General features: G+C 49.8%; 1 protein-coding gene across 1 annotated transcript in view; it reads left to right on the forward strand.

The window, feature by feature from the left end:
* LOC123752912 (homeobox protein HOX3) overlaps positions 1–26294 on the forward strand; it is a 174507-nt gene that overhangs the window by 59789 nt on the left and 88424 nt on the right. The window contains exons 3-4 of the mRNA XM_069300637.1: positions 19248–19337; positions 19886–20034. Coding sequence (XP_069156738.1) covers positions 19248–19337; positions 19886–20034 — 239 coding nt within the window. The remainder of the gene's footprint in view (positions 1–19247; positions 19338–19885; positions 20035–26294) is intronic.

Consider the following 26294-nt stretch of genomic DNA (forward strand, 5'->3'; position numbering starts at 1 on the left):
TATGCTGTGTCTAGCTTTATGCTGTGTCTAGCTTTATGCTGTGTCTAGCTTTATGCTGTGTCTAGCTTTATGCTGTGTCTAGCTTTATGCTGTGTCTACCTTTATGCTGTGTCTAGCTTTATGCTGTGTCTAGCTTTATGCTGTGTCTAGGTTTATGCTGTGTCTAGCTTTATGCTGTGTCTAGCTTTATGCTGTGTCTACCTTTATGCTGTGTCTAGCTTTATGCTGTGTCTAGCTTTATGCTGTGTCTAGCTTTATGCTGTGTCTAGCTTTATGCTGTGTCTACCTTTATGCTGTGTCTAGCTTTATGCTGTGTCTAGCTTTATGCTGTGTCTAGCTTTATGCTGTGTCTAGCTTTATGCTGTGTCCAGTGACCTTGCTGACCACTGCTTCACTGGCAGCCACTGTCACCAGTGGCTGCCCAACCTTAAGCAAATTGTTGGGAAATGTATTTAGGTTTTGCTTGTGATAAGTCTTTTGGGTTTCTGTAGGGTTTCTGTTCCTCATGGCGGCGTGTCTTTTCCGTTTTCGAAAGGGGTGTGGAACGTTCGAATTGGTGCGTTCGAATATTCTAAGTTGCTCTTTTCTCGGCATCTTCCTTCCCTACCCATCCTCTCTCCTCCCCATCACCATTATCTTCCCTCCTCCTCGCCCTATAAGCCTTCGTACCCCCTTCAAAATCAACCTCCCTGCTCCCACCCCTTCGAAAGAATATCCCACTCCCCTCCCCCACGTAAGGTAACCACGCAGCGCCTCCCCACCCACGTGACCTCTAATTTCCATTTAGTCAGTAACCCCCCTCCCCCTTCCTCTGCCCATATCACCCCTCAACATTCCCCTCCCCCCCCCTCACCCACCCTCCCTGGATTATCTGCGTCAGCGACGTGCTGGTGGGTGAGTTACTCGGTCAATTATCTCTTCGGTCTTCCCTTCGACGGCTTGGACCGAGACGATACACTGGACGCAGGGTTGAGTCCTGGCTAAGGGGGGGAGGGAGGGGAGGGGGGGAGAGGGGGGGGGATCTAATTGTGCATGTGATGAGGGGGTTGGTCAGCATCACTCCTGTGCCCCACCTGACCAGAGGCACGCATGTGCGTGCGTGCGGGAAACAGAGGTTATCTTAAGTTATCTTAAGATGATTTCGGGGCTTTATAGTGTCCCCGCGGCCCGGTCGCTCGACCAGGCCTCCACCCCCAGGAAGCAGCCCGTGACAGCTGACTAACACCCAGGTACCTATTTTACTGGTAGGTAACAGGGGCATAGGGTGAAAGAAACTCTGCCCATTGTTTCTCTCCGGCGCCCGGGATCGAACCCGGGACCACAGGATCACAAGTCCAGTGTGCTGTCCGCTCGGCCGACCGGCTCCCTCCGGTCATCTCTGAATTAGAGGGAATACAGACAACATATACGACACGCAGAGACACGATAAAACATCTGAATTATTGGAACAGTCTCAAAGCTCTCAAAATGTGTTCTTTGGAGATTAGCCGAGAAAGTTATCAAATAACATATACATGGAAGATACTTGAAGGCCAGGTCCCAAATTTGCACAGTAAAATAACAACATACTGGAGTGAAAGATACGAAAGGAAATGCAGAATAGAAACAGTGAAGAGTAGAGGCGCCATAGGCACACTCAGAGAACACTGAACATCAGAGGTCCACAGCTGTTCAACACCCTCCCAGCAAGCATTATAAATATTGCTAGAACGGAGGTGGACGTATTCAAGAGGCACTTGGACAGGTTCTTGCAAGAAGTGCTGGACCAACCAGGATGTAGTGGATATATGTGGGCCGCTCCAAGCAACAGGCCAGGCTCCAGGAGGCCGCAGGGCGCTGCTGGTGCCTGATAGCTGAGTGAACAGCGCTCGGCATTCGTAGTTCTAATGCCAGAACTTTTGAGGTTCCGGGTACGATTCCCGGTGAAGGCGGAAAGAAATGGGCAGAGTTTCTTTCACCCTGATGCGCCTGTTCACCTAGCAGTATATATAGGTTCCTGGGAGTTAAATAGCTGCTACGGGCTGCTTTCTGGGTGGGGGGGGGAGAGTAACAAAAATTAGTCCTGGTCAAGGACCGGGCCGCAGGGACGCTAAGCCCCGAAATCATCTCAAGATAACCTCAAGATAACAGCCTGTTGGATCAGGTTATCACACAGTATGGCAACATGGCAAGCGTCCCGAGTGGCCTAATATAAGAACGTGAGAGGTGAGGGCCCCCAGCATGACAACATGGGAGGCGAGGGGCCCCCAGCATGACAACATGGGAGGCGAGGGGCCCCAGCATGACAACATGGGAGGCGAGGGGCCCCAGCATGACAACATGGGAGGCGAGGGGCCCCAGCATGACAACATGGGAGGCGAGGGACCCCAGCATGACAACATGGGAGGTGAGGGCCCCCAGCATGACAACATGGGAGGCGAGGGGCCCCCAGCATGACAACATGGGAGGCGAGGGACCCCAGCATGACAACATGGGAGGCGAGGGGCCCCCAGCATGACAACATAGGAGGCGAGGGGCCCCCAGCATGACAACATGGGAGGCGAGGGGCCCCCAGCATGACAACATAGGAGGCGAGGGGCCCCCAGCATGACAACATGGGAGGCGAGGGGCCCCCAGCATGACAACATAGAGGCGACGCCCCCCCCCCCCCATGACAACATAGAGACCACTATGCGGTGATTGCAAATTCCTCCCATTCTCAAGAAACAATATTAAGTGCCCATGTGACACGCTGAGAGAGAGGCAGGCGGCGCCCTCCCTCAGCGAGGCTGGCAGCGGCCACCCTCACATCTACTCCCCTGACATACACGTCACTCCATTTGTCAATTGGCTGTCAGCGCCGGCCCGAATGGTCCATAATTGCCCATATCCTAATTAGCAGTGTGGGAGGGGTGGTTGGAGGGAGATGAATAGTTGCCAAGCTCGGCGATGGAGCGTCCATGGGACGACCGGCCGATCCTTCTAGTCTGACGGCACATTGGAACTATAGGTTGTGACTTTCAGGCGTTCCTCTCGCAAGACTGAAAAGCCTTGAGACTCCAGATTATGCACCCTTGGGTCCCTCTGGCGTCAGTCTCACAGGCTACCTGTGCTCTCTTACCCTTTAGAGCTCCTCCGGTCTAGTGAATATCCTTTGGAAGCCAGCAATTGGGTCCTCGCAGATTCCTTTGTGGCTTCGTGCGTGTCAGACACGACCACCTTGGTGTTTAACTCTTGGTGTCGAGTGTGTTCACGCGGCCGCTCTCTACCGCTCTTCCTGCCATTGTCGACGCTTCCCACACTAAAGGGACCGTGGAAACACCAAAAGTAATAATTCTCGACTTTGGATGCAAATTAATTTTCATTTTTTTTGTATCTCTGATTCACTTCTTGGTGGGTTTGTTATTCTATATTATATCAACGTGATGTGGCCCCCGTAGCCTTTGCCTTCTCTTCTTCACATTCCTCATAGATCAGACTCATGGATCAGACTCATGGATCAGACTCATGGATCAGACTCATGGATCTGACTCATGGATCTGACTCATGGATCTGACTCATGGATCTGACTCATGGATCTGGATCTGATTCATAGATCTGACTCATAGATCAGACTCATAGATCAAACTCATAGATCTGACTCCTAGATCAGACTCCTAGATCAGACTCTTAGATCAGACTCCTAGATCAGACTCCTAGATCAGACTCCTAGATCAGACTCATAGATCAGACTCATAGATCAGACTCTTAGATCAGACTCCTAGATCAGACTCATAGATCAGACTCATAGATCAGACTCATAGATCAGACTCTTAGATCAGACTCCTAGATCAGACTCCTAGATCAGACTCCTAGATCAGACTCCTAGATCAGACTCCTAGATCAGACTCCTAGATCAGACTCCTAGATCAGACTCCTAGATCAGACTCCTAGATCAGACTCCTAGATCAGACTCCTAGATCAGACTCCTAGATCAGACTCCTAGATCAGACTCCTAGATCAGACTCCTAGATCAGACTCCTAGATCAGACTCCTAGATCAGACTCCTAGATCAGACTCCTAGATCAGACTCCTAGATCAGACTCCTAGATCAGACTCATAGATCAGACTCCTAGATCAGACTCCTAGATCAGACTCCTAGATCAGACTCATAGATCAGACTCCTAGATCAGACTCCTAGATCAGACTCATAGATCAGACTCCTAGATCAGACTCCTAGATCAGACTCCTAGATCAGACTCCTAGATCAGACTCCTAGATCAGACTCATAGATCAGACTCCTAGATCAGACTCCTAGATCAGACTCCTAGATCAGACTCCTAGATCAGACTCCTAGATCAGACTCCTAGATCAGACTCCTAGATCAGACTCCTAGATCAGACTCCTAGATCAGACTCCTAGATCAGACTCCTAGATCAGACTCATAGATCAGACTCCTAGATCAGACTCCTAGATCAGACTCCTAGATCAGACTCATAGATCAGACTCCTAGATCAGACTCCTAGATCAGACTCATAGATCAGACTCCTAGATCAGACTCCTAGATCAGACTCCTAGATCAGACTCCTAGATCCCCTCGATCAGCAGTACCGCGTGCTTTCCATTCCTGTATTTTCTCTTCACAATATCTGTCATTCCCAATGACATATTGCATTCGAGATCTCAGGGAGTCACAGTAACGAGGCCCAAAACTAGACACCAACCCACAAGTCTGAAAATAATGGTCGAGGACGGACCGAAACGTCAGTTCTTTTCCTTTCTTTTCAGATTTGTGAATTGGGTGTGTAATGTATTGTTGATTTTAATAGTGTTGGTGACGAGCTGAGGATGAGAGGTGAGTGTGTGCAGGATGGGGAGGTGAGTACATGAGGCGGAGGTGGGGAGAGGTGAGTGCATGGGTAACAGGTGGGACGAGGTGAGTGCATGGGTAACAGGTGGGGAGAGGTGAGTGAATGGGTAACAGGTGGGGAGAGGTGAGTGCATGGGTAACAGGTGGGACGAGGTGAGTGCATGGGTAACAGGATGGGTGAGAGCATGTGGGATAGAGAGAGACGGGGCTATCGGGAGAAGGCGCCAAGCCATTACCTCTATATAGCACTTGGAAGGGGGTCAGGATAAGGATTTGGGATGGGATGAGGGAGGAAAGAATGGTCCCCAACCACTTGGGCGGTCGGGGGATTGAACGCCGACCTGCATGATGCGAGACCGTTGCTTTACCATCCAGCCATAGAGATAGAGAATGTATGAGGAATGTATATTGTTTGAGACATGGATAAAGTTGTGATTTTGATCAAGGTCCGAGGGAGACAGGTTGCGAGGGAGGAAAGGTGAAGCAGTCAGCATGTATGTGTGTGTGTGTGTGTTTGTGTGTGTGTGTGTGTGTGTGTGTGTGTGTGTGTGTGTGTGTGTGTGTGTGTGTGTGTGTGTGTGTGTGTGTGTGTGTGTGTGTGTGTGTGTGAGAGAGAGAGAGAGGACCTGGCCCCCATCATTTATCCACATTTTGGAGAAGGGAAGGGAACTATCAGGGGAAAGCGGCAAGCCATTACGACTATATAGCATTGGGAAGGGGGGTCAGGATAAGGATTTGGGATGTGGGACAGGGAAGGGGGGGACAAGGAATGATGCCCATCCACGTTGACGGTCGCGAGGGGATTGAACGCCGACCTGCATGAAGCGAGACCGTCGCTCAACCGTCCAGCCCAAGTGGTTTGGAGAAGGAAGAGAATCGCTGGAGAAGGCTCATCATCTCTAGCACTGCTCGTTGTGGCTGGACAGGCCTGTGGTACATGAGCGCCCTCGACACCACAAAGATGTTGGCGGATTTTCTGTGATGTATGCCGTCACTGTTCTCAAGGTGGCCCGCCTGGCCCAGGTCTCGTAGATACGGAATCAGGTCATCCCAAGCACACGAAGATTCTGCTACACAGTTGGGCCCTGTTTGTCTGGTATCTGGCATAACAATACCTTAGCATTAAAATAAAGTTTTCTCGGTAAAAGCTATTAAGTTCATCAGATAAACGAATTCCTAGGGGGCAGGTTTGAGATGAGGTGATGTAGGATAACAGAACCTTACTTGCAGGTTGATTACGGTCATAAACACCGTTTTTAGTGAAACTAAGTTTTAGTTTAAACAAAGAGAGAGAGAGAGAGAGAGAGAGAGAGAGAGAGAGAGAGAGAGAGAGAGAGAGAGAGAGAGAGAGATTGAGAGTGAGGGTTTCAAGTCATCGGCTTACACCCGAGGATCGTGGCTTCGACCCCCCGCTCCATCCATGACCTATGAGACGGGAACGCTATAGGAATGCTAACAGGAGTTAGAAGTTGCGTAGTCGTGTACCCACCTGTGTTGAGAGAGAGAGAGAGAGAGAGAGAGAGAGAGAGAGAGAGAGAGAGAGAGAGTGGGGAGGAGGGGAAGGTGTTGGAAGAGAGGGAGGGGGGGGGGGTTGAGGCCTCATCTTAGCGAACGATAAGCGGTGTGACTCGCTAATGGTGTGTGTTATCAACCCCTTGTTATCACTCTCCTAATTGTGCCTTCCTTCCCTTCCAACGCGCCCCTAACACCCCCCCCCCTCCTCATCCCTCCTCCCCCCCCTCCTCCTCCTCCCACCACCTCCCCACCCCGTCTCCTATCCAATCCCCTGCCCCCTCTCAGACAACTTTAGGATGACTTAAGCGTCTAACAATACACAGGGGGGAAGGGGGGGTGTTCGGCCTAATGACTTGCCCCCCCCCCTACCTCCTTCCCTACCACTGCCCCATCCCCCCTCTTCCCTTTCCTCGACACGGGACATGGGGGAGAACTTCCCTTCACCTTTGCCTCTCCTTCCTCTTTACCCCCCCTCCTCCCCCTCTCCCCCCTCCAAAAAAAAATACTAACCACATCCCAGAGTGGTGTAGTGTCCTCCGCCAGCCTAACCGGCCGGCTGCCATCCGGCCAGCAGAAACTAAATTCTGGCCGCTCCCGGAGAAAGGCCTCAATATCCGGCCCAATTGCCAAATTATTTTTAACCTGCTATGTATGTCCAACAGCCTGGTTGGCTAGTCCAGCTACGAGGAGGCCTGATCGAAGACCGGGCCGAAGGGTCGCTAAGCCCTGAAATCACCTCAAGGTAACCCTCAAGGGACGAGCGCTAACCGACCACCCCAAACACCGAACACGTCAGAAACCTCCAATGTCGTGAACATTACATTGTACACCCTCTCATGTCGATTGTCGCCGCCGGGGCCGGCTAGCTTATTGTGCACCCCATACTCATCCTGTGAGTGGTTGTGTATTGTGCACCCCATACTCACCCTGTGAGTGGTTGTGTATTGTGCACCCCATACTCACCTTGTGAGTGGTTGTGTATTGTGCACCCCATACTCGTCCTGTGAGCGGTTGTGTATTGTGCACCCCATACTCATCCTGTGAGCGGCAATGTATTGTGCATCCCATACTCATCCTGTGAGCGGTAATTTATTGTGCACCCCATACTCATCCTGTGAGCGGTAATGTATTGTGCACCCCATACTCATCCTGTGAGCGGTAGTGCATTGTACACCCCATACTCATCCTGTGAGCGGTAATTTATTGTGCACCCCATACTCATCCTGCGAGCGGTAATTTATTGTGCACCCCATACTCATCCTGTGAGCGGTAATGTATTGTGCACCCCATACTCATCCTGTGAGCGGTAGTGCATTGTGCACCCCATACTCATCCTGCGAGCGGTAATGTATTGTGCACCCCATACTCATCCTATATAGGGTTAGACTTTTTACTTAAAAAGTGGAAATTCTCCTTTAACCTTAATCCAAGATGATGACAGACTGCTCAAAATCATTCTTCAGTGTAAATGAACTAGTAAGATGGCACAATTCATCACCAATCACCTGGCAACAAGCGTACCATCAGTCTCTGTGACCTTCAGTGATGAGTGGATGAAATTGTCCCGCTTTACTTGCTTAATTTTTTATGAATTTTCTTTTGTTTATTTTTGTCGCGACTAAGTTGAATTATTTTGCGACCCACTAATGAGTCGGGAACTGCTGTTTGAAAACCCTGGTCTACAGTGTAGTGTGGTCTACAGTGTAGTGTGGTCTACAGTGTAGTGTGGTCTACAGTGTAGTGTGGTCTACAGTGTAGTGTGGTCTACAGTGTAGTGTGGTCTACAGTGTAGTGTGGTCTATAGTGCAGTGTGGTCTACAGTGTAGTGTGGTCTACAGTGTAGTGTGGTCTACAGTGTAGTGTGGTCTACAGTGTAGTGTGGTCTACAGTGTAGTGTGGTCTACAGTGTCGTGTGGTCTACAGTGTAGTGTGGTCTATAGTGCAGTGTGGTCTACAGTGTAGTGTGGTCTACAGTGTAGTGTGGTCTACAGTGTAGTGTGGTCTAGTACAGTGTGGTCTACAGTGTAGTGTGGTCTACAGTGTAGTGTGGTCTACAGTGTAGTGTGGTCTACAGTGTAGTGTGGTCTACAGTGTAGTGTGGTCTACGGTATAGTGTGGTCTACAGTGTAGTGTGGTCTACAGTGTAGTGTGGTCTACAGTGTAGTGTGGTCTACAGTGTAGTGTGGTCTACAGTGTAGTGTGGTCTACAGTGTAGTGTGGTCTACAGTGTAGTGTGGTCTACAGTATAGTGTGGTCTACAGTGTAGTGTGGTCTACAGTGTAGTGTGGTCTACAGTGTAGTGTGGTCTACAGTGTAGTGTGGTCTACAGTGTAGTGTGGTCTACAGTATAGTGTGGTCTACAGTGTAGTATGGTCTACAGTGTAGTGTGGTCTACAGTATAGTGTGGTCTACAGTATAGTGTGGTCTACAGTGTAGTATGGTCTACAGTGTAGTGTGGTCTACAGTATAGTGTGGTCTACAGTATAGTGTGGTCTACAGTATAGTGTGGTCTACAGTATAGTGTGGTCTACAGTATAGTGTGGTCTACAGTATAGTGTGGTCTACAGTGTAGTGTGGTCTACAGTATAGTGTGGTCTACAGTATAGTGTGGTCTACAGTATAGTGTGGTCTACAGACCAATAGTCTCTCATCAAGGTATCAAGCAAAATATTAAAAAAAAAAACACAGACTGGATTCAGGAGCCACAGAGGGGCCCGTTCAGCCGGGCTCTGCTTGATGGGGTTCTTGGAGTTGTTCTACTCCCCAAGCCCGGCCCGAGGCCAGGCTTGACTTGTGAGAGTTTGGTCCACCAGGCTGTTGCTTGCAGCGGCCCGCAGGCCCATATATCCGCCACAGCCCGGTTGGTCCGGCACTCCTTGGAGAAAATTATCTTGTTTTATCTTGAAGATGTCCACGGTTGTTCAGGCAATATTTCTTATACTCGCTGGGAGGATGTTGAGCAACCGCGGACCTCTGATGTTTATACAGTGTTCTCTGATTGTGCTTATGGCACCTCAGCTCTTCACTGGTTCTATTCTGCATTTTCTTCCATATTGTTCACTCCAGTACATTGTTATTTTACTGTGTAGATTTGGGACCTGGCCCTCCAGTATTTTCCACGTGTATATTATTTGGTATCTCTCTCGTCTCCTTTCTAGCGAACACATTTGGAGAGCTTTGAGACGATCCCAATAATTTAGGTGCTTTATCGCGTCTGTTTGTGCCATATATGTTCTCTGAACTCCCTCTATTGCAGCAATCTCTCCTCTGAAGGGGAAGTGAGTACTGAGCAGTACTCAAGACGGGACATTACAAATGATTTGAAGAGTACAACCATTGTGATGGGATCCCTGGATTTGAAAGTTCTCGTAATCCATCCTATCATTTTTCTGGCTGACGCAATATTTGTTTGGTTATGCTCCTTAAACGTTAGGTCGTCAGACATCATTATTCCCAAATCCTTTACATGCAGCTTTCCTACTATGGGCAGATTTGATTGTTTCGTACCCTGTATTATGTTTAAGGTCCTCATTTTTACCGTACCTGAGTACCTGGAACTTACGAACAAATGTGTGGTGTAGTGTAGTGACCTGGAACTTACCTCTGTTAAACATCATGTTATTTTCTGCTGCCCAGTCGAAAACTTTATTAATGTCTGCTTGTAGTTTTTCAATGTCTTCAACAGAGGTAATTTTCATGCTGATTTTTGTGTCATCTGCAAATACGCTCTGTATCTTGTGTTTCTGCGTATGTGTTCAATACGCTCCGTGAGCGTATATCCCACCCACGACACCACGAAGACTGCTATACCAGAGATGTCAGCGGAAGACCTAGTTGGCCAACACAGCCTACCTTACCTTGAGGTGCTTCCGGGGCTTAGCGTCCCCGCGGCCCGGTCGTCGACCAGGCCTCCTGGTTGCCGGACTGATCAACTAGGCTGTTGGACGCGGCTGCTCGCAGCCTGACGTATGAGTCACAGCACTCAAGGCAACTGTAGAATTCATCAGCCACTTTGAAGAACAATTTACATTAACCAACAATTAAAGAGTTCCATGAAGAAGAGCCCACAGCCCTCCGCATCTGGCCAGCCCCACATACGACTGTGGGGAGAATACTGAGGTGGGGGCTAGGGGGGGGGGGTAAGGTAGGAGTGTGTGGGGAGGGGGAGGAGGGGGGGGAGTGGGGGAGAGTGAGGAGGGGGAGAGGGGGCAGGTCAAGGCGGAGATAAGTGGAGACAAAGGGGTCTTGTGCCATCACAGAGACAACTGCCGGTGGTTGACGCCCGCGCCAACAGAGACTAACAGTCATGCCGCTGACTGCTCTTCCCGTGGCGCCGCCTCCATCACCGTCCTCTCGCCCCCATCACCGTCCTCTCGCCCCCATCACCGTCCTCTCGCCCCCATCACCGTCCTCTCGCCCCCATCACCGTCCTCTTCCAGACCTTCCGCAGAGGAACAATATTTCGAGCAGACTTCGCAGACTTTGAGAGTCAAGTGTTGCTTCCTTGCTCGCGTGGGTGTCAGGCTAACCTTTCCATTGTTGTCAAGATTAGTTGTATCGTTTCCCAGTCAATCCTCTTATTGGTCAAATTGAATGTATTGACTAGTCCGTCCTGCTTGTTAGTGTTACAGGTACGGAGGTGGGTATGCGTGCGGGTATAAGTGAGGCGGGTATTAGCGTCCGGGGGCAGCAGCAGGAGGTATCAGGAAGGTGGGCAGGAGGCACTCACACTAGAGCAGGAGGCGCCTGGGGGAGGAGTCGCGGGGGGATGGTGGGGGGGACCGGGGACGTTATCAGGGGGGGGGGAGGTGCGAGGTGCTGGCGCCCTTGTGTGTGTGCCGTAATCACCGGCGTCGTCTCCACTACAAAGACACTTTGTCAGGTCCTGGGCTGCCCTCCACTGTCACGCCTCGGGCTGCCCTCCACTGTCACGCCTCGGGCTGCCCTCCACTGTCACGCCTCGGGCTGCCCTCCGCTGTCACGCCTCGGGCTGCCCTCCGCTGTCACGCCTCGGGCTGCCCTCCACTGTCACGCCTCGGGCTGCCCTCCACTGTCACGCCTCGGGCTGCCCTCCGCTGTCACGCCTCGGGCTGCCCTCCACTGTCACGCCTCGGGCTGCCCTCCGCTGTCACGCCTCGGGCTGCCCTCCACTGTCACGCCTCGGGCTGCCCTCCACTGTCACGCCTCGGGCTGCCCTCCGCTGTCACGCCTCGGGCTGCCCTCCGCTGTCACGCCCAGCGCTGCCCTCCACTGGCCGTGTATAAACCTACCCTAGGAGGTGACAAAGGGATGGAGGGGATTTGGTGAGGGATGCCGGGGAGATGGGGGATGGGAGGGGGGTCATGGAGTGACTAAGCATCCTCAGCTCCCACGGTAATTAAGAGCAGCATCCTCCCGCTGGAGAGAGATGAGGGAGATGCACGCACACTCACCACCGCGCTCCCCCACCACCATCTCCTCCATTAACCTCTCACACATCACTCACAGTCATCTATAAACGAACCCATTAATATCCCTCAACCTCATAACCCTCCTCCGCCTCTAGGAGGCCTGGTCGACGACCGGGCCGCGGGGACGCTAAGCCCCGGAAACATCTCAAGGTAACCTCACCCGCCAACATCACCTATATTCAGATGTGGTGTGAACGGACTTCGCAAAGACAGAGACTCCAGTATCAGTCTCTAGTATCTCCATGTAATATTTTCTACTTCTACTACTTCTTCTCTACTTCTACCTATCTACTCTTCCCCCTCCATCCCTCTCCGAACTCTCCCTTTCAACTGATGACCCTCCTCGCTCCTCCCACCTCTCTACCTCTCTCACCCCAAACCCTCACTAATTACTTCATTATTCATCTCTTTCCTTTCGTTTCTCTTATACGTTTGTGGCAGTGAAATGTGTTCTAGAGTTCTCTAGAGTTTCGGGTAGCTGATCAAGTTACGGCGCCTTGTAGTACCCGCACCTAGGTAGTAGAATACCTAGGTTACAAGGTGTTGAACGAGAGAGGCTGCCGTAGGAACTCTGGAGGTGCTCTAGAATAGTTAGCTAACTGAGGACGGGATAACGGACTAGAGAGAGCTGTTTCCCCCGGCCTCGTTAGTTAACTGGGGGGTGGAATAATGGACTAGAGAGAGCTATTTCCCCCACCCCCCGTTACATCCATTTACAGATCTCCAGTATCAGCTATTGGTAATGGCTCCAAAGAGCCTCCGCTTACGGGCTATTCATGCCTGTGCCATGTTTTGGGTGGCTTAATCTTTATCAGTCATCAGTCAATCAATCAATAACATTTGATAAATTTGACCATGTGGCATCTCTCTCCTTTCCATTAGATACACAGATTAGACGCCGAAGCTTCAGAGCTCAAGCAAGTTTAGCATCTTACCTCCATTTAATGTTTGAGAAGTGGATAACCAACAAAACGAGGTCAGTAGGAATAACATTAAAGAAGGTGATGATACCTGTTTGATAGGGTTCTGGGAGTTCTACTCCCCAAGCCCGGCCTGAGGCCAGGCTTGACTTGTGAGAGTTTGGTCCACCAGGCTGTTGCTTGGAGCGGCCCGCAGGCCCACATATTCACCACAGCCCGGTTGTTCCGGCACTCCTTGAAGGAAACTATCTAGTTTTCTCTTGAAGATGTCCACGGTTATTCCGGCAATATTTCTTATACTCGCTGGGAGGATCTTGAACAACCGTGGACCTCTGATGTTTATACAGTGTTCTCTGATTAGGACAGATCTACAAATTTCTGTCAATCAAATAAAATTCAGAGTCCAAGCACTGTGAAAAGCTCTGTATCTTAGGTGATTGACGGGGTGGTAGTGGGTTGGTGTGTGTGTGTGTGTGTGTGTGTGTGTGTGTGTGTGTGTGCGCGTGTGGATGCTTGACGTGGCGGTACTCACCTATTTGTGCTTGCGGGGGTTGAGCTTTGGCTCTTTGGTCCCGCCTCTCAACTGTCAATCAACTGGTGTACAGATTCTTGAGCCTACTGGGCTCTATCATATCTACATTTAAAACTGTGTATGGAGTCAGCCTCCACCACATCACTGCCTAATGCATTCCATCTGTTAACTACTCTGACACTGAAAAAGTTCTTTCTAACGTCCCTGTGGCTCATTTGGGTACGCAGTTTCCACCTGTGTCCCATTGTTCGCGTCCCACCAGTGTTGAATAGTTTATCTTCAACATGGGTGGTACTCGAACAACGAGTTCGAGTATTGGGTACGAGTACCCAAATGAGCCACAGGGACGTTAGAAAGAACTTTTTCAGTGTCAGAGTAGTTAACGGTGTGTGTGTGGTGATTGCCTACACGCGGTGTGTGTAGGTGATTGACGGGATGGTAGTGGGTGGGGGTGGGTGTGTAGAAGCTTGACGAGGCGGTGGGTGTGGTGTGTGTAGGTACCGCCATGCCTGCCCCATTGTGTTGGAGGAGCACCGCGGGTAAAGAGGCGCGGGTGTACTGGACTACAGTATAAGAGAAAATAAAAGAGAATGCGAGGTAGTGTTTATACTGCTAATGATCCTATAGGGTTGAGAGTTAGTTCCTGTTTCCTATCCACTCTGTTGATGAAGGTGTGTGTACTAAGTTAGCTGCCCCGCCCACACGGAACTCACACACTCAGTACACACACACACTCACCAGGGTTACCCCTCCTCATTAATGAGAGGTAAATGTTACCATACTACACAAACAAGACTAGTGGTGGTTGCCTGTTTCACCACATCATCTGTATAATTAAATCTATTATGTCCAAGGACGCTACGGTGGTGTTTGGCGACTTGAATATCCCGAAGGTAGAAAGGAACGCTTTAGCATTAGAATATTATCATAAAGGGCACTACAGAAGGCCTATGGCCCAATACCAGCCAGCTTCTATTTATATCCAGCCAGACTCATTCATATATCTATATTATCTTACCTACGGTTGAAACAATCCGGCCATCCCCTGTGGGAGTGGGGCGTCTCATCTTGGCTGACTCTTTCAAGCATATAGTCTTCTGACAGCTGGAATGTCTGCCCCCCATCGTGGTAGCTTGATGATGTAGTTCAGTGGTGGTATTTTAGGAGTTGTTGCTGTTTAAGATTCGCTACCTGAAACAAAAAGTTCCAAGTAGCACGGGCTATGGTGAGCCCGTAGTATATTTTAGGAGATTCGCGGAGCTGGAGGACGGCATTTTTTGTTATAATGGATGTTGTCAGTCCATTATTTAACACTATCTGAGGTGTTTGCATGTCTTTTAAGTAGGTTGGTGGTCGCGGAGGGTGTGAAACCACCACCTCTGGTGCATGTATAGAGACCCATTGCCTCGGAGAAGAAAATAAACAGTATGCAGAATGCAGAGAAGACCTTGTGGATTCTCGCTAAACACTAATATTTTCTTCTCCTACCACCCCCTCGGAGGGTGTGAAAGATACAAAAATATGTCCTTAACAACTGCACCATGAAATTTTTGCCAAAAACAGGTGCGCAGTGCAGGGGTTAATGAAGGGGGTAACGTTGTTGGGGTTTAAATCTTACATTGTACAGGGACCTAATTCGTATGTCTTATAGTGAATAGGAACATAAATTCCATGTCTTACAACGAACAGGGTCATAAAACCCATGTCTTACAATGAATAAGAACCTAAATCCCATGTCTTACAATGAATAGGAACCTAAATCCCATGTCTTACAATGAATAGGAACCTAAATCCCATGTCTTACAATGAACAGGGACATAATCTGCATATTTGAGACGGATGAAATGTTTTGGAAGGGTTACCACGGCACTGGACCATGTACATCAAACATTAAATTTTATGACCAAAACAGTCTTACGAGAGAGAGACTGAGTGAGTGAGTGAGTTGAGTGCAGGAAGGGTAGCATGAGGTACTGAGAGAGTGAGAGGTGGAGAGAGAGAGAGAGGGGGGGGAGGACAATTAGGTAGGGGTGGGGGAGGGTAGTGGGGGGGGGGGGGAGGGGAGGTTTATCAGGGCTCCACAATAACACCTCTGATAGTGTGTGTGGGGGGCCGCTTGTGGAGCACCGAGTGATAGTAGGTCATTACGGCCCCAGCCAAAGTACCTATCACGCGATAGTGCCGGAAGGTCGCCTACTGGCACTCCCTCTCCCAGACTACTGTGGCACTCTTGCCCCCCCACACCACACCACCTTCGGTCACCGCCGCCCAGGTCTTGTATAATAATAATAATAATAATATCATAATAATATTTATTCAGGCAAAAGTACCTACATAAAATGAGTTTTTTTCTAGACTTCTAGATAGAGCTAGTATATAATATGCCTAAAGCATATTATATACTAAAGATTGATGAAGAGTAAGCCACCCAAGAGGTGGCACGGGCATGAATAGCCCGTAATAAAGCAACTAGTACGCACTATAGTGGCTTTACGTCCAAAAATATGCAAGGAGGTTCCGCAGCTGAGGGGATTGAGCTATAAGGAAAGACCGAGAGAACTGGACTTTACCACACTGGAGGAAAGGAAGGGAACTATCAGGAGAGAGCGCCTAGCCATTACGACTATATATAGCACTGGGAAGGGGGTCAGGATTAGGATTTGGGATGAGACGGGGGGAAAGGAATGGTGCCCAACCACTTGGACGGTCGGGGATTGAACGCCGACCTGCATGAAGCGAGACCGTCGCTCTACCGTCCAGCCCAAGTGGTTGAGTCTGGAGGAATGGAGAGAGAGCGGGGGACATGATAACAAACACAGGACTATAAGGGAACTTGACACAGTAGACAAAGCAGAGATGTTCACAGCTAAGAACAGCAGCACGAGGAGTCAGTAGATGGAGACTGGAGACGCAAATAAGTCACGGAGACGCCGGGAAGAACTTTTCCAGTGTTGTTATTGTTGATTGAGCTACTGGGGAACCAAAAGTTCCAAGTAGCACGGGCTATGGCGAGCCCGTAGTGGACTTACCTGGCACAGGAGTGGGGGGCTGGACCTGTTTTTCAATGTTAGAGCTGCCAATAAATGGAACAGGTTAGATGCAGCAGTCGTTGAAGGCGATGAGTCACAATAACGTGGCTGAAGTATGTTGACCAGACCACACACTAGAAGGTGAAGGGACGACGGACGTGTCGGTCCGTCCTGGACCATTCTCAAGTCGATCGTCCCTTCACTTTCTAGTGTGTGATCTGCTCAACAAGTCGTTGAAGTTAATCAGACTCAAAATGTTAAATGTAAATATGATAAAAGCGAGAGAAACGAGTCATTGGATTACTCTAAGAACGTTTGGAAGGCGGGCCAGGAGCCCAGCTCAACCCTGCAGGCGCACCTAGGTGAGTACACACACACCACACCAAGAACCTGTACACCAGTTGATTAACAGTCGAGAGGCGGTTATCTTGAGATGATTTCGGGGCTTTAGTGTCCCCGCGGCCCGGTCCTCGACCAGGCCTCCACCCCCAGGAAGCAGCCTGTGACAGCTGACTAACACCCAGGTACCTATTTTAATGCTAGGTAACAGGGGCATAGGGTGAAAGAAACTCTGTCCATTGTTTCTCGCCGGCGCCTAGGATCGAACCCGGGACCACAGGATCACAATTCCAGCGTGCTGTCCGCTCGGCCGACCGGCTCCCGGCGGGACCAAATAGCCAAAGCTCAACCCCCGCAAGCACAATTAGGTGAGTACCCCTGCCCTCCCCCCCCCCCTCCTCTTCACCTCCGTCAACACTTCAATCAGCTGGTGATGTGGGAGGGGGGGGGGGGGTGTAGCCCCGGCACCAGGGCTGTTAGCGGAGCGTATTAACCTAACGAGGTCATTAGTGGTTTATCGCCGTTCTGAGCAAACCCGCCGCATCATAGTCGGTAAATTGCTAATTATTTACTAACAACAACACAATTAGAGAGTGGCGTGGAGAGCAGTTAACGGGCTTACGACCCTAACAAGCTTGCCGCGGCCCTTATGCAGGGGTAAGTTAAGGGCGGGAGTCCATTGTTCGGGCTTGTGGCCTAACCAACCAGGTTGTGACCCTTATGGAGAGGCAGGATTAGGGTGGGTCTTCCTCCTCCTTCCTTAGTAACACGAGAACTCTATAAATTGCTATAAATTCAAGGTTGTATAAGTGATTATTTACCTTGTGTGATGGTGTGGGTGATGGTGGTAGTGATGGTGTTGGGGGTGGTGGTGGTAGTGATGGTGTTGGGGGTGGTGGTGGTAGTGATGGTGTTGGGGGGTAGTGGTGGTAGTGTGGTGTTGGGGGTGATGGTGATAGTGATGGTGTTAGGGGTGGTGGTGTTGGTGGTGGTGTTGGGGGTGATGGTGGTAGTGGTGGTGTTGGGGGTGATGGTGGTAGTGGTGGTGATGGTGGTGGTGATGGTGTTGGGGGTGGTGGTGGTAGTGGTGGTGTTGGGGGTGATGTGTGGAGGTGGTGGTGTTGGGGGTGATGGTGGTAGTGATGGTGTTGGAGGTGATGGTGGTAGTGGTGGTGTTGGAGGTGATGGTGGTAGTGATGGTGTTGGAGGTGATGGTGGTAGTGATGGTGTTCGAGGTGATGGTGGTAGTGGTGGTGTTGGAGGTGATGGTGGAAGTGGTGGTGTTGGGGGTGATGGTGGTAGTGATGGTGTTGGGGGTGATGGTGGTAGTGATGGTGTTGAGGGTGATGGTGGTAGTGATGGTGGTATTGATGGTGTTGGAGGTGATGGTGGTAGTGATGGTGTTGAGGGTGATGGTGGTAGTGATGGTGGTATTGATGGTGTTGGAGGTGATGGTGGTAGTGATGGTGTTGAGGGTGATGGTGGTAGTGATGGTGGTATTGATGGTGTTGGAGGTGATGGTGGTAGTGATGGTGTTGAGGGTGATGGTGGTAGTGATGGTGGTATTGATGGTGTTGGAGGTGATGGTGGTAGTGATGGTGTTGAGGGTGATGGTGGTAGTGATGGTGGTATTGATGGTGTTGGAGGTGATGGTGGTAGTGATGGTGTTGAGGGTGATGGTGGTAGTGATGGTGGTAGTGATGGTGTTGGAGGTGATGGTGGTAGTGATGGTGTTGAGGGTGATGGTGGTAGTGATGGTGGTAGTGATGGTGTTGGAGGTGATGGTGGTAGTGATGGTGTTGGAGGTGATGGTGTTGGGGGTGATAGTGGTGAGGCCGGTGATGGCTACTCAGACAAGACAGAAGCTTTAGCTCCTGGGCCTCCCATTTACAGCTGCCAGTCTGGTAAATGTCTAAGACTTGACATAATGAGCTTTTAAAATTTAAATTTAAATTGAGCGTAAATTTTTTACGGGCTCACCATAGCCATAAATTCAAGGTGGACATGGACACATGGACACTTCGTTCTGAGTACCTAAATCTAAAACAACAACAACAAGAAGTACGTAATATTACGGGCTATTCATGCCCGTGCCACGTCATGGGTGGCTTAATCTTTACCAGTCAATCAGTACTTAATTCATTCCACTTGTGTAGTGTCGTATTACTACAGTCCTGACTTGCGTGTAGCTGGCCTGAGTGTCCAGTTTCCGGGGTGTCACTCACACTGCTCAAGGTCTGAGTGGTGTTTAGGCTAACCTCTTAGACTTTCCAGTTGTTGTTTGGGGCTCCTTGCCGGTGCTGCGTACTCTAAGCACAGTCTAGATATGCGGCCTGTGCTGTTGAGTCCTGCAGGTTTGTAAGTCGTTGGAGGTTGTTATGTTCACTATCAGCTCAGACGCTGCTGGTGCTGTGCCAGAGGACCACTGTAACTCTCCAGTGTGACTCTCCAGTGGGACTCTCCAGTGGGACTATCCAGGGCGACTCTCCAGGGCGACTCTCCAGTGCTGTGTCTGGTCCTAAAGTCACTCACAGGTTCTTTTTAATTACTGACGCTGGAAGGATCCGCCCCGTAATTATCTATGGCTCCTTCCACTTGTTCCTGTTCACTCAAGGGCGTCTCTCTCTCCGGCAGGTGGCGCCGGGGACCTGAAGGCTGGCACTAAGCGGAAGAAGGAGAGCGGCGAGATCTCCCCCGGACCTGGGTCGGCGGGGGAGGCGGACGGTAAGTGTTCCGAGAGAGAGAGAGAGAGAGAGAGAGAGAGAGAGAGAGAGAGAGAGAGAGAGAGAGAGAGAGAGAGAGAGAGAGAGAGAGATAGATAGATAGATAGATAGATATTTCCATATGCTGGTACTCCTACATCAGGTATACACACATGATGTTCATTAATGTAAACAATGAACATTATGTACTCCAACCGAACCAGTAACATACACAGCCTCATTAATATGTGTACACAAAACACACTTGATCAGTCACACTCACACACTGTACTCGTGGACACTGTCAGCACTTGCACTCTCAGCCTCACTTTGTCATTCTCACACTATAAACTCACTTACTCAACTCCTACTTTCAGCTTCACTCCTTCACATCTTAACTCACATGACTTGTGTTGATCTCTTCATAATAGAGGAGCTACATGAGCTCTCCCTAACTCAAGGTTACTTGCAGTAAGCTGCCTATTTCCTTCCATTATAATTATGCGTTAGGTTCATCATGTGATGGCGGGCATCTTACGACAGGCTGCTAATGTGCGTCTCCTGCCGCAGGCGCCAACGACCGCAAGAAGAAGAAGGCGAGGACCACTTTCACCGGACGCCAGATCTTCGAGCTTGAGCGGCAGTTCGAGCTCAAGAAGTATCTGTCGTCCTCAGAGCGCGCCGACATGGCCAAGCTCCTCAACGTCACCGAGACCCAGGTGAGTGGTGTCATAGGGTGACAGCTGGTGACTGGAGACAGCTGGTGACTGGTGACAGCTGGTTAATGTGTCATCTGATGAAGTCAAGACTCATGTTAGTGTCTAGTTGTGTCGTGATAAGTTGTAATATCTTAAGTTTGGATAGAATATATTTAAGTTTTGATGTGATCCAGGTCCCCAATCTTGACGGAGCCTAGGGCAATAAGACCAAGGTGTTGTACAGCTCGCAGGGACGTCCAGCTCACACTAGGCTAGCTTAGGACAAGTCTGCCAGTTCGCACAACAAGGTTGGAGGTCAGACGTTTAGGGGTAGCTTCGCCCAATTTGTATCGGTAATAGCTGTGGGGTCCGTGCCTAGCATGGGCGTGTCGGGTTAGACGTCAAGGAAAAGGGTGCCATGTGAAACTGTGCCAAAGTAGTCCCCGCGAAATCTCGCAATTCTATTTACCCGACTCAGTTATTTATTTGTTTTTGTCCTATCGTGCTCATCACGCCAAATGTAAACAAATGATCATACTCTGAAGCAAGGGGGGAAAGGGGGGGGGGGTACCGGCTATCGGGGTGGGGGCTGGAAAGACGGGGAGAGAGGTGGGGGGCACCCATGGGCACCCCTCCCCTCCCCTCCACACCTCTAACTCCGATAAACTGCGAATCGGATATCGTGGTGAGTGAGACAGACAAACAGAGACACTCAGACATAATTACATACCCAGATAGACAAAGAGAGAGAGAGAGAGAGAGAGAGAGAGAGAGAGAGAGAGAGAGAGAGAGAGAGAGAGAGAGAGAGAGGGAGGGAGGGAGGATGAGACCCGCGGGTGCTCCGGGTACCCCCCCCCCCCCCAGTACACAGTGGTGTTGACAAACACGTGACTTAAATATCCAGAGTGAATGAAACACGACTGGTCGATGGTGTCTACAAACCGAGAAGTTTCATGAATAAACCTTTACAAAAAAATACTTCGATATTGAATGAGCGAGTAAGAGAGATGAGTGGCGCTGGAGGCAAGGAGGGATGGAGGGTGGGAGGGAGGGAGGGAGGGAGAGAGAGAGAGAGAGAGAGGGAGAGGGAGAGAAACAGGCCACTCAACCACTCCAGTCAGCAAGGCGGACAGCCCGCCTGCTTTCATAGGCTCTCACTGTATTTCCCACTTCTAAACTTTGCTTCACCTACGCCTCTCCTTCCTCTTTACTCCTCCTTCTCCCCCCCCTCCAAGAACCCACTCCCCCCCCCCCTCACAAGTCTCAAGTCTGGTGAGGGCGGCCTCTCACCAGCCAGACCTTCGCTGTACCACTCAACCAACAACCATTTCAAGGTGATTTATGGGAGCGACGCGCGCACTACCGCAGGCAGCACCCGTCTGAAGATGCCCGCCGGGAAGTGATTAGCACACACGTCCACCAAGCGAGAGGGAAGGGGAGGCCCGAGTTCGAATCCTAGAGAGGGCGATACGATAGGGCACCGGTCACTGCAAGACTACAATTTATTTATTTATTTATTTATATATTTTCAAGTAGTAATGCAGTGATCACAGTGAGAGTAGATCTGATAATATTTTCAGTAACTCGGCCCACACACACCTTACCTTGAGGTTACCTTGAGGTGCTGCAGGGGCTTCCCGGAAGCCCTGATAGCGCCTTGATAGCGTCCCCGCAGCCCGGTCGTCGACCAGGCCTCCTGGTTGCTGGAGCGATAAACCAGGCTGTTGGACGCGGCTGCTCGCAGCCTGACGTATGAGTCACAGCCTGGTTGATCAAGTATCCTTTGGAGGTGTTGCCACATGCCACATGTTGGATATTACACCGCAGACTTTGACTCAGGCTATAACCAATACGGCCAGGCACTAAGTTTTGAAGCCAGATTCATACAATTCATTGTTTGTACAAGACAAGATACCATTAAGACGGGTCCTCGTATCATATGGCGTAAAAGGCCGCAGAACATGACATCCCACAAACAGTAAAGTCGGCGGACATCGTCGCCCCCACAGAAGGGAGGTAGTAAAGCAAGGCCAAAATATTTCAGAACAGCTGCACTAACATTCCGCATTAACATTTTTGAGATAGTGTTAAGAAAGACACTTACTGCAACTTCCTGACCCATTACCACAACATTACAGGCATTAGAAGCCAACCAAAATGCTGACGTCATATGCACAGCTTCTGGGAAAGCATTTGATAAATGTGACCGCGGATTAATAGCCTAATAAAATGAAAGTTGAGGGAATAATGACTCTGCAACCTCTTGCACATATATGAAATATCGGTGGAAGAACAGTTGAAGGTACAGAAGGGAATTTGACAAGTTTTCTGCTGGAAGTGACCAGATCAGCCAGACTGTTGTTGGCACACACACACACACACACACACACACACACACACACACACACACACACACACACACACACACACACACACACACACACACACACACACACACACACTCTACACCCAACACACTGGCCCAAGATACACCCACCAAACACATTCCCAGAAAGCTCAGATTTCGACTATTGGAAGTGTGGTGGTGGTGGGGAGGGGGGGGGGAAGACTTGGAGTGTGTTGGGGTGGAGAGGGGGAGCTATAGATGATAGGAACAGTGTGTTCTTAGCTTGTCTTAGAGCCAGTGAGACACTTCGAAGAGACGTGTTGCTATGTATGTGAAATCAGGAATGATTGGCGGACATAAACAAGCAGTAATATCCTGTCATTAGTCAGTGACAAGTATGGCAACAGTCTGGGGCGAGCAAGCCATACAACTCCCCTCTGCAGTGACGTTCTGTATTCCCCTCTACAGTGACGTTCTGTATTCCCCTCTACAGTGACGTTCTGTATTCCCCTCTACAGTGACGTTCTGTATTCCCCTCTACAGTGACGTTCTGTATTCCCCTCAGATTACAGAGATGTGAGATATTAGTGACTAATTACATCTTGGAAATGACTCCAGCCCGAAGTGTTTTTTTTTTTTGTACAAGGGTAATTAATGTGTTATTGATGATAGCTGGTCACCGCTGTTTGTGAGCTGAGGTTATGAATAGCTGCTGACAGCTATTTTTTTTTAGTAACAAGCTGGCGAATGATAATTTTCTTGTGGAAACGTCTTGATAGCTGGTTAAGGCCGTATGAGTTCAAAGTTGGTAAATGCTAATGTTTGGTGAAGTGTTGGATGAACGTGACTTGAATAAAGTCTTTGAATAGAGTCAACTGAAATCAATTCAATTTATAATTCTTGTCAAAACTCAATTTCATTGTAATGATTATTTCCGGCTCTTGAGTAATTAGCTTGTGGGAAGTGTTCAGTGATCTTTCATCTGAGTCATTTAACACGAGTAAGATTATTTGAGGTTTATGATGTGTAACGGTGAAGTGATATTGAAGTGTGTCGTGTCGTGTCGTGTCGTGTGTAAAGTCAAAATAAAAAAAAATAAGGTTATCCCCTTGCTTGTTCTTGCTTTGTTGTGATGAGTGAGCTTTGCTTTGTTGGCTGTTTGAAAATTTAGTAGAAGTAATCAACACCCGTCATTCACACACACACACACACACACACACACACACACACACACACACACACACACACACACACACACACACACACACACACACACACACACACACTTGGATTGTCGGAAAGCCTTTGACACAGTACCGCATAAGAGGCTGGTACATAAGCTGGAGAGACAGGCAGGTGTAGCTGGTAAGGTGCTCCAGTGGATAAGGGAGTACCTAAGCAATAGGAAGCAGAGAGTTACGATGAGGGGTGAGACCTCCGATTGGCGTGAAGTCACCAGTGGAGTCCCACAGGGCTCTGTACTCGGTCCTATCTTGTTTCTGATATATGTAAATGATCTCCCGGAGGGTATAGATTCATTTCTCTCTATGTTTGCGGACGATGCCAAAATTATGAGAAGGATTAAGACAGAAGAGGACTGTTTGAAGCTTCAAGAAGACCTAGACAAGCTGAGAGAATGGTCGAACAAATGGTTGTTAGAGTTTAACCCAAACAAATGTAATGTAATGAAGATAGGTGTAGGGAGCAGAAGACCAGATACAAGGTATCATCTGGGAGATGAAATTCTTCAGGAGTCATAGAGAGAAAAAGACTTGAGGGTTGATATCACGCCAGACCTGTCCCCTGCAGCCCATATCAAGAGGATAACATCAGCAGCATATGCCAGGCTGGCCAACATAGGAACGGCATTCAGAAACTTGTGTAAAGAATCATTCAGAAGTTTGTATACCACATATGTCAGGCCAATCCTGGAGTATGCAGCCCCAGCATGGAGTCCATATCTAGTCAAGCATAAGACTAAACTGGAAAAGGTTCAAAGGTTTGCCACCAGACTAGTACCCGAGCTGAGAGGTATGAGCTACGAGGAGAGACTACGGGAATTAAACCTCACGTCGCTGGAAGACAGAAGAATTAGGCGGGACCTGATCAACACATTCAAGATCCTCAAGGCAATTGACAGGGTACACAAAGACAGGCTATTTAACACAAGGGGCACACGCACTAGGGGACACAGGTGGAAACTGAGCGCCCAAATGCGAAAAGATATTAGAAAGAACCTTTTTAGTGTCAGAGTGGTTGACAAATGGAATGCATTAGGCAGTGATGTGGTGGAGGCTGACTCCATACACAGTTTCAAGTGTAGATATGATAGAGCCCAATAGGCTCAGGAACCTGTACACCAGTTGATTGACAGTTGAGAGGCGGGACCAAAGAGTCAGAGCTCATCCCCCGCAAGCACAAATAGGTGAGTACACACGCACGCCCATCCCCACATATTTACCACTCCGACACACCTAAGAAAAGAATAATATTAGTTAGAAACCGAATTTGCGTGTCAAGACGAAGCCTTAAGACTGGTCGCCGCGCTGCTGACAAACGATGGACTCTCCCGTTTGTTGTTTTAGAGTCAGCCTCACCGAACCAAAGAGTTGCAAGTAGCACGGGCTATGGTGATCCCGTCGTCCTCACCACCTGGCACAGATGCGCTGCTCTCTTGCTGCTAAACTCACAACCCGTAAACAATTTTTTCCCCACCTTTTTACTTCTGGTTTTAAAAATTCCCGCATTAATCCCTCGCGTGGTTGAGAAGTTTTAAATCAAAGTGGAATTCTTGTTCGGGGTTGTTTACGGTTGATTTAATGGGGGAGGTAAAGCCGGGTAATGTGTCACTGCGGCCACCGCTGCACTGCTGCCTAGTCCTCTCCTGCTGCTGCTGTTGACGCTGCTGCAGCTGGTGTCTGCTGGTCCACTCTGGTGGTGCGGTGTAGAGCGCCCTTAAGGGCGATGTGACTATGGCAGGGACCGGGAGTGTCAGCCATGTGGTATATCCTGCATAATGTGCTCTCTTGAGGTGGCAAGCTCTCACCATCACTACTACCTCCCCCCCCTCATGATCCCCCAATATCCCCACCAGCACCCCCACCTCCACCAGTACCTCCACCAGCACCCCCACCACCACCACCACCACCACCACCACCACCACCACCACCAGTACCTCCACCACCACCCCCACCACCACCCCCACCACCACCCCCACCACCACCCCCACCACCACTACCAGTACCTCCACCACCACCAGTACCTCCACCAGTACCCTCACCAGCACCAGTCCCTCACCAGTACCTAAACCACCACCCCCACCACCACCAGTACCACCACCGGTACCCCCACCACCACCGGTACCCCCACCACCACAAGTACCTCCACCACCTCCAGTACCACCACCAGTACCTCCACCCTCCCGACAACAACCACCTCCAGAAGACATGTTCACAACATTCAAAATACTGAAGACAATAGACAAGATAGGCAATGACAAAATCTTTAAAATTAAGAAAGCAGGACAAGAGAAAACGCATATAAGTTCAAGTTGAATTCACTTAAAAAAAAGAATTAGTGGAAGCCACCTCCATCCACATCTTCATAAGGTCAGATTCCACAAAGAATTCGAACGACAGAAGAGTCGAACAGAACGGAACAGGTAGATCTAAGCTAATAGGCGGGACGTATGGAGCTATATAGACCTCACTTCCCCGTAGTGAGCACTGGCGGGTTGAGCACTGGCAGGTTGAGCACTGGGGGGTTGAGCACTGGCAGGTTGAGCACTGGGAGGTTGAGCACTGGCAGGTTGAGCACCACCACTACCACAACACTTTACGACTGTGACTATTGCCCGGATTTATCTGCCGTGCATCGTTGGTCCGAGAATTATGTCTTACGAGGTGTGCCTTGCCAGCTTAGTGCGGGGGGGGGG

Source organism: Procambarus clarkii, chromosome 44, assembly GCF_040958095.1.
Source record: "Procambarus clarkii isolate CNS0578487 chromosome 44, FALCON_Pclarkii_2.0, whole genome shotgun sequence".
Lineage (NCBI taxonomy): Eukaryota > Metazoa > Arthropoda > Malacostraca > Decapoda > Cambaridae > Procambarus > Procambarus clarkii.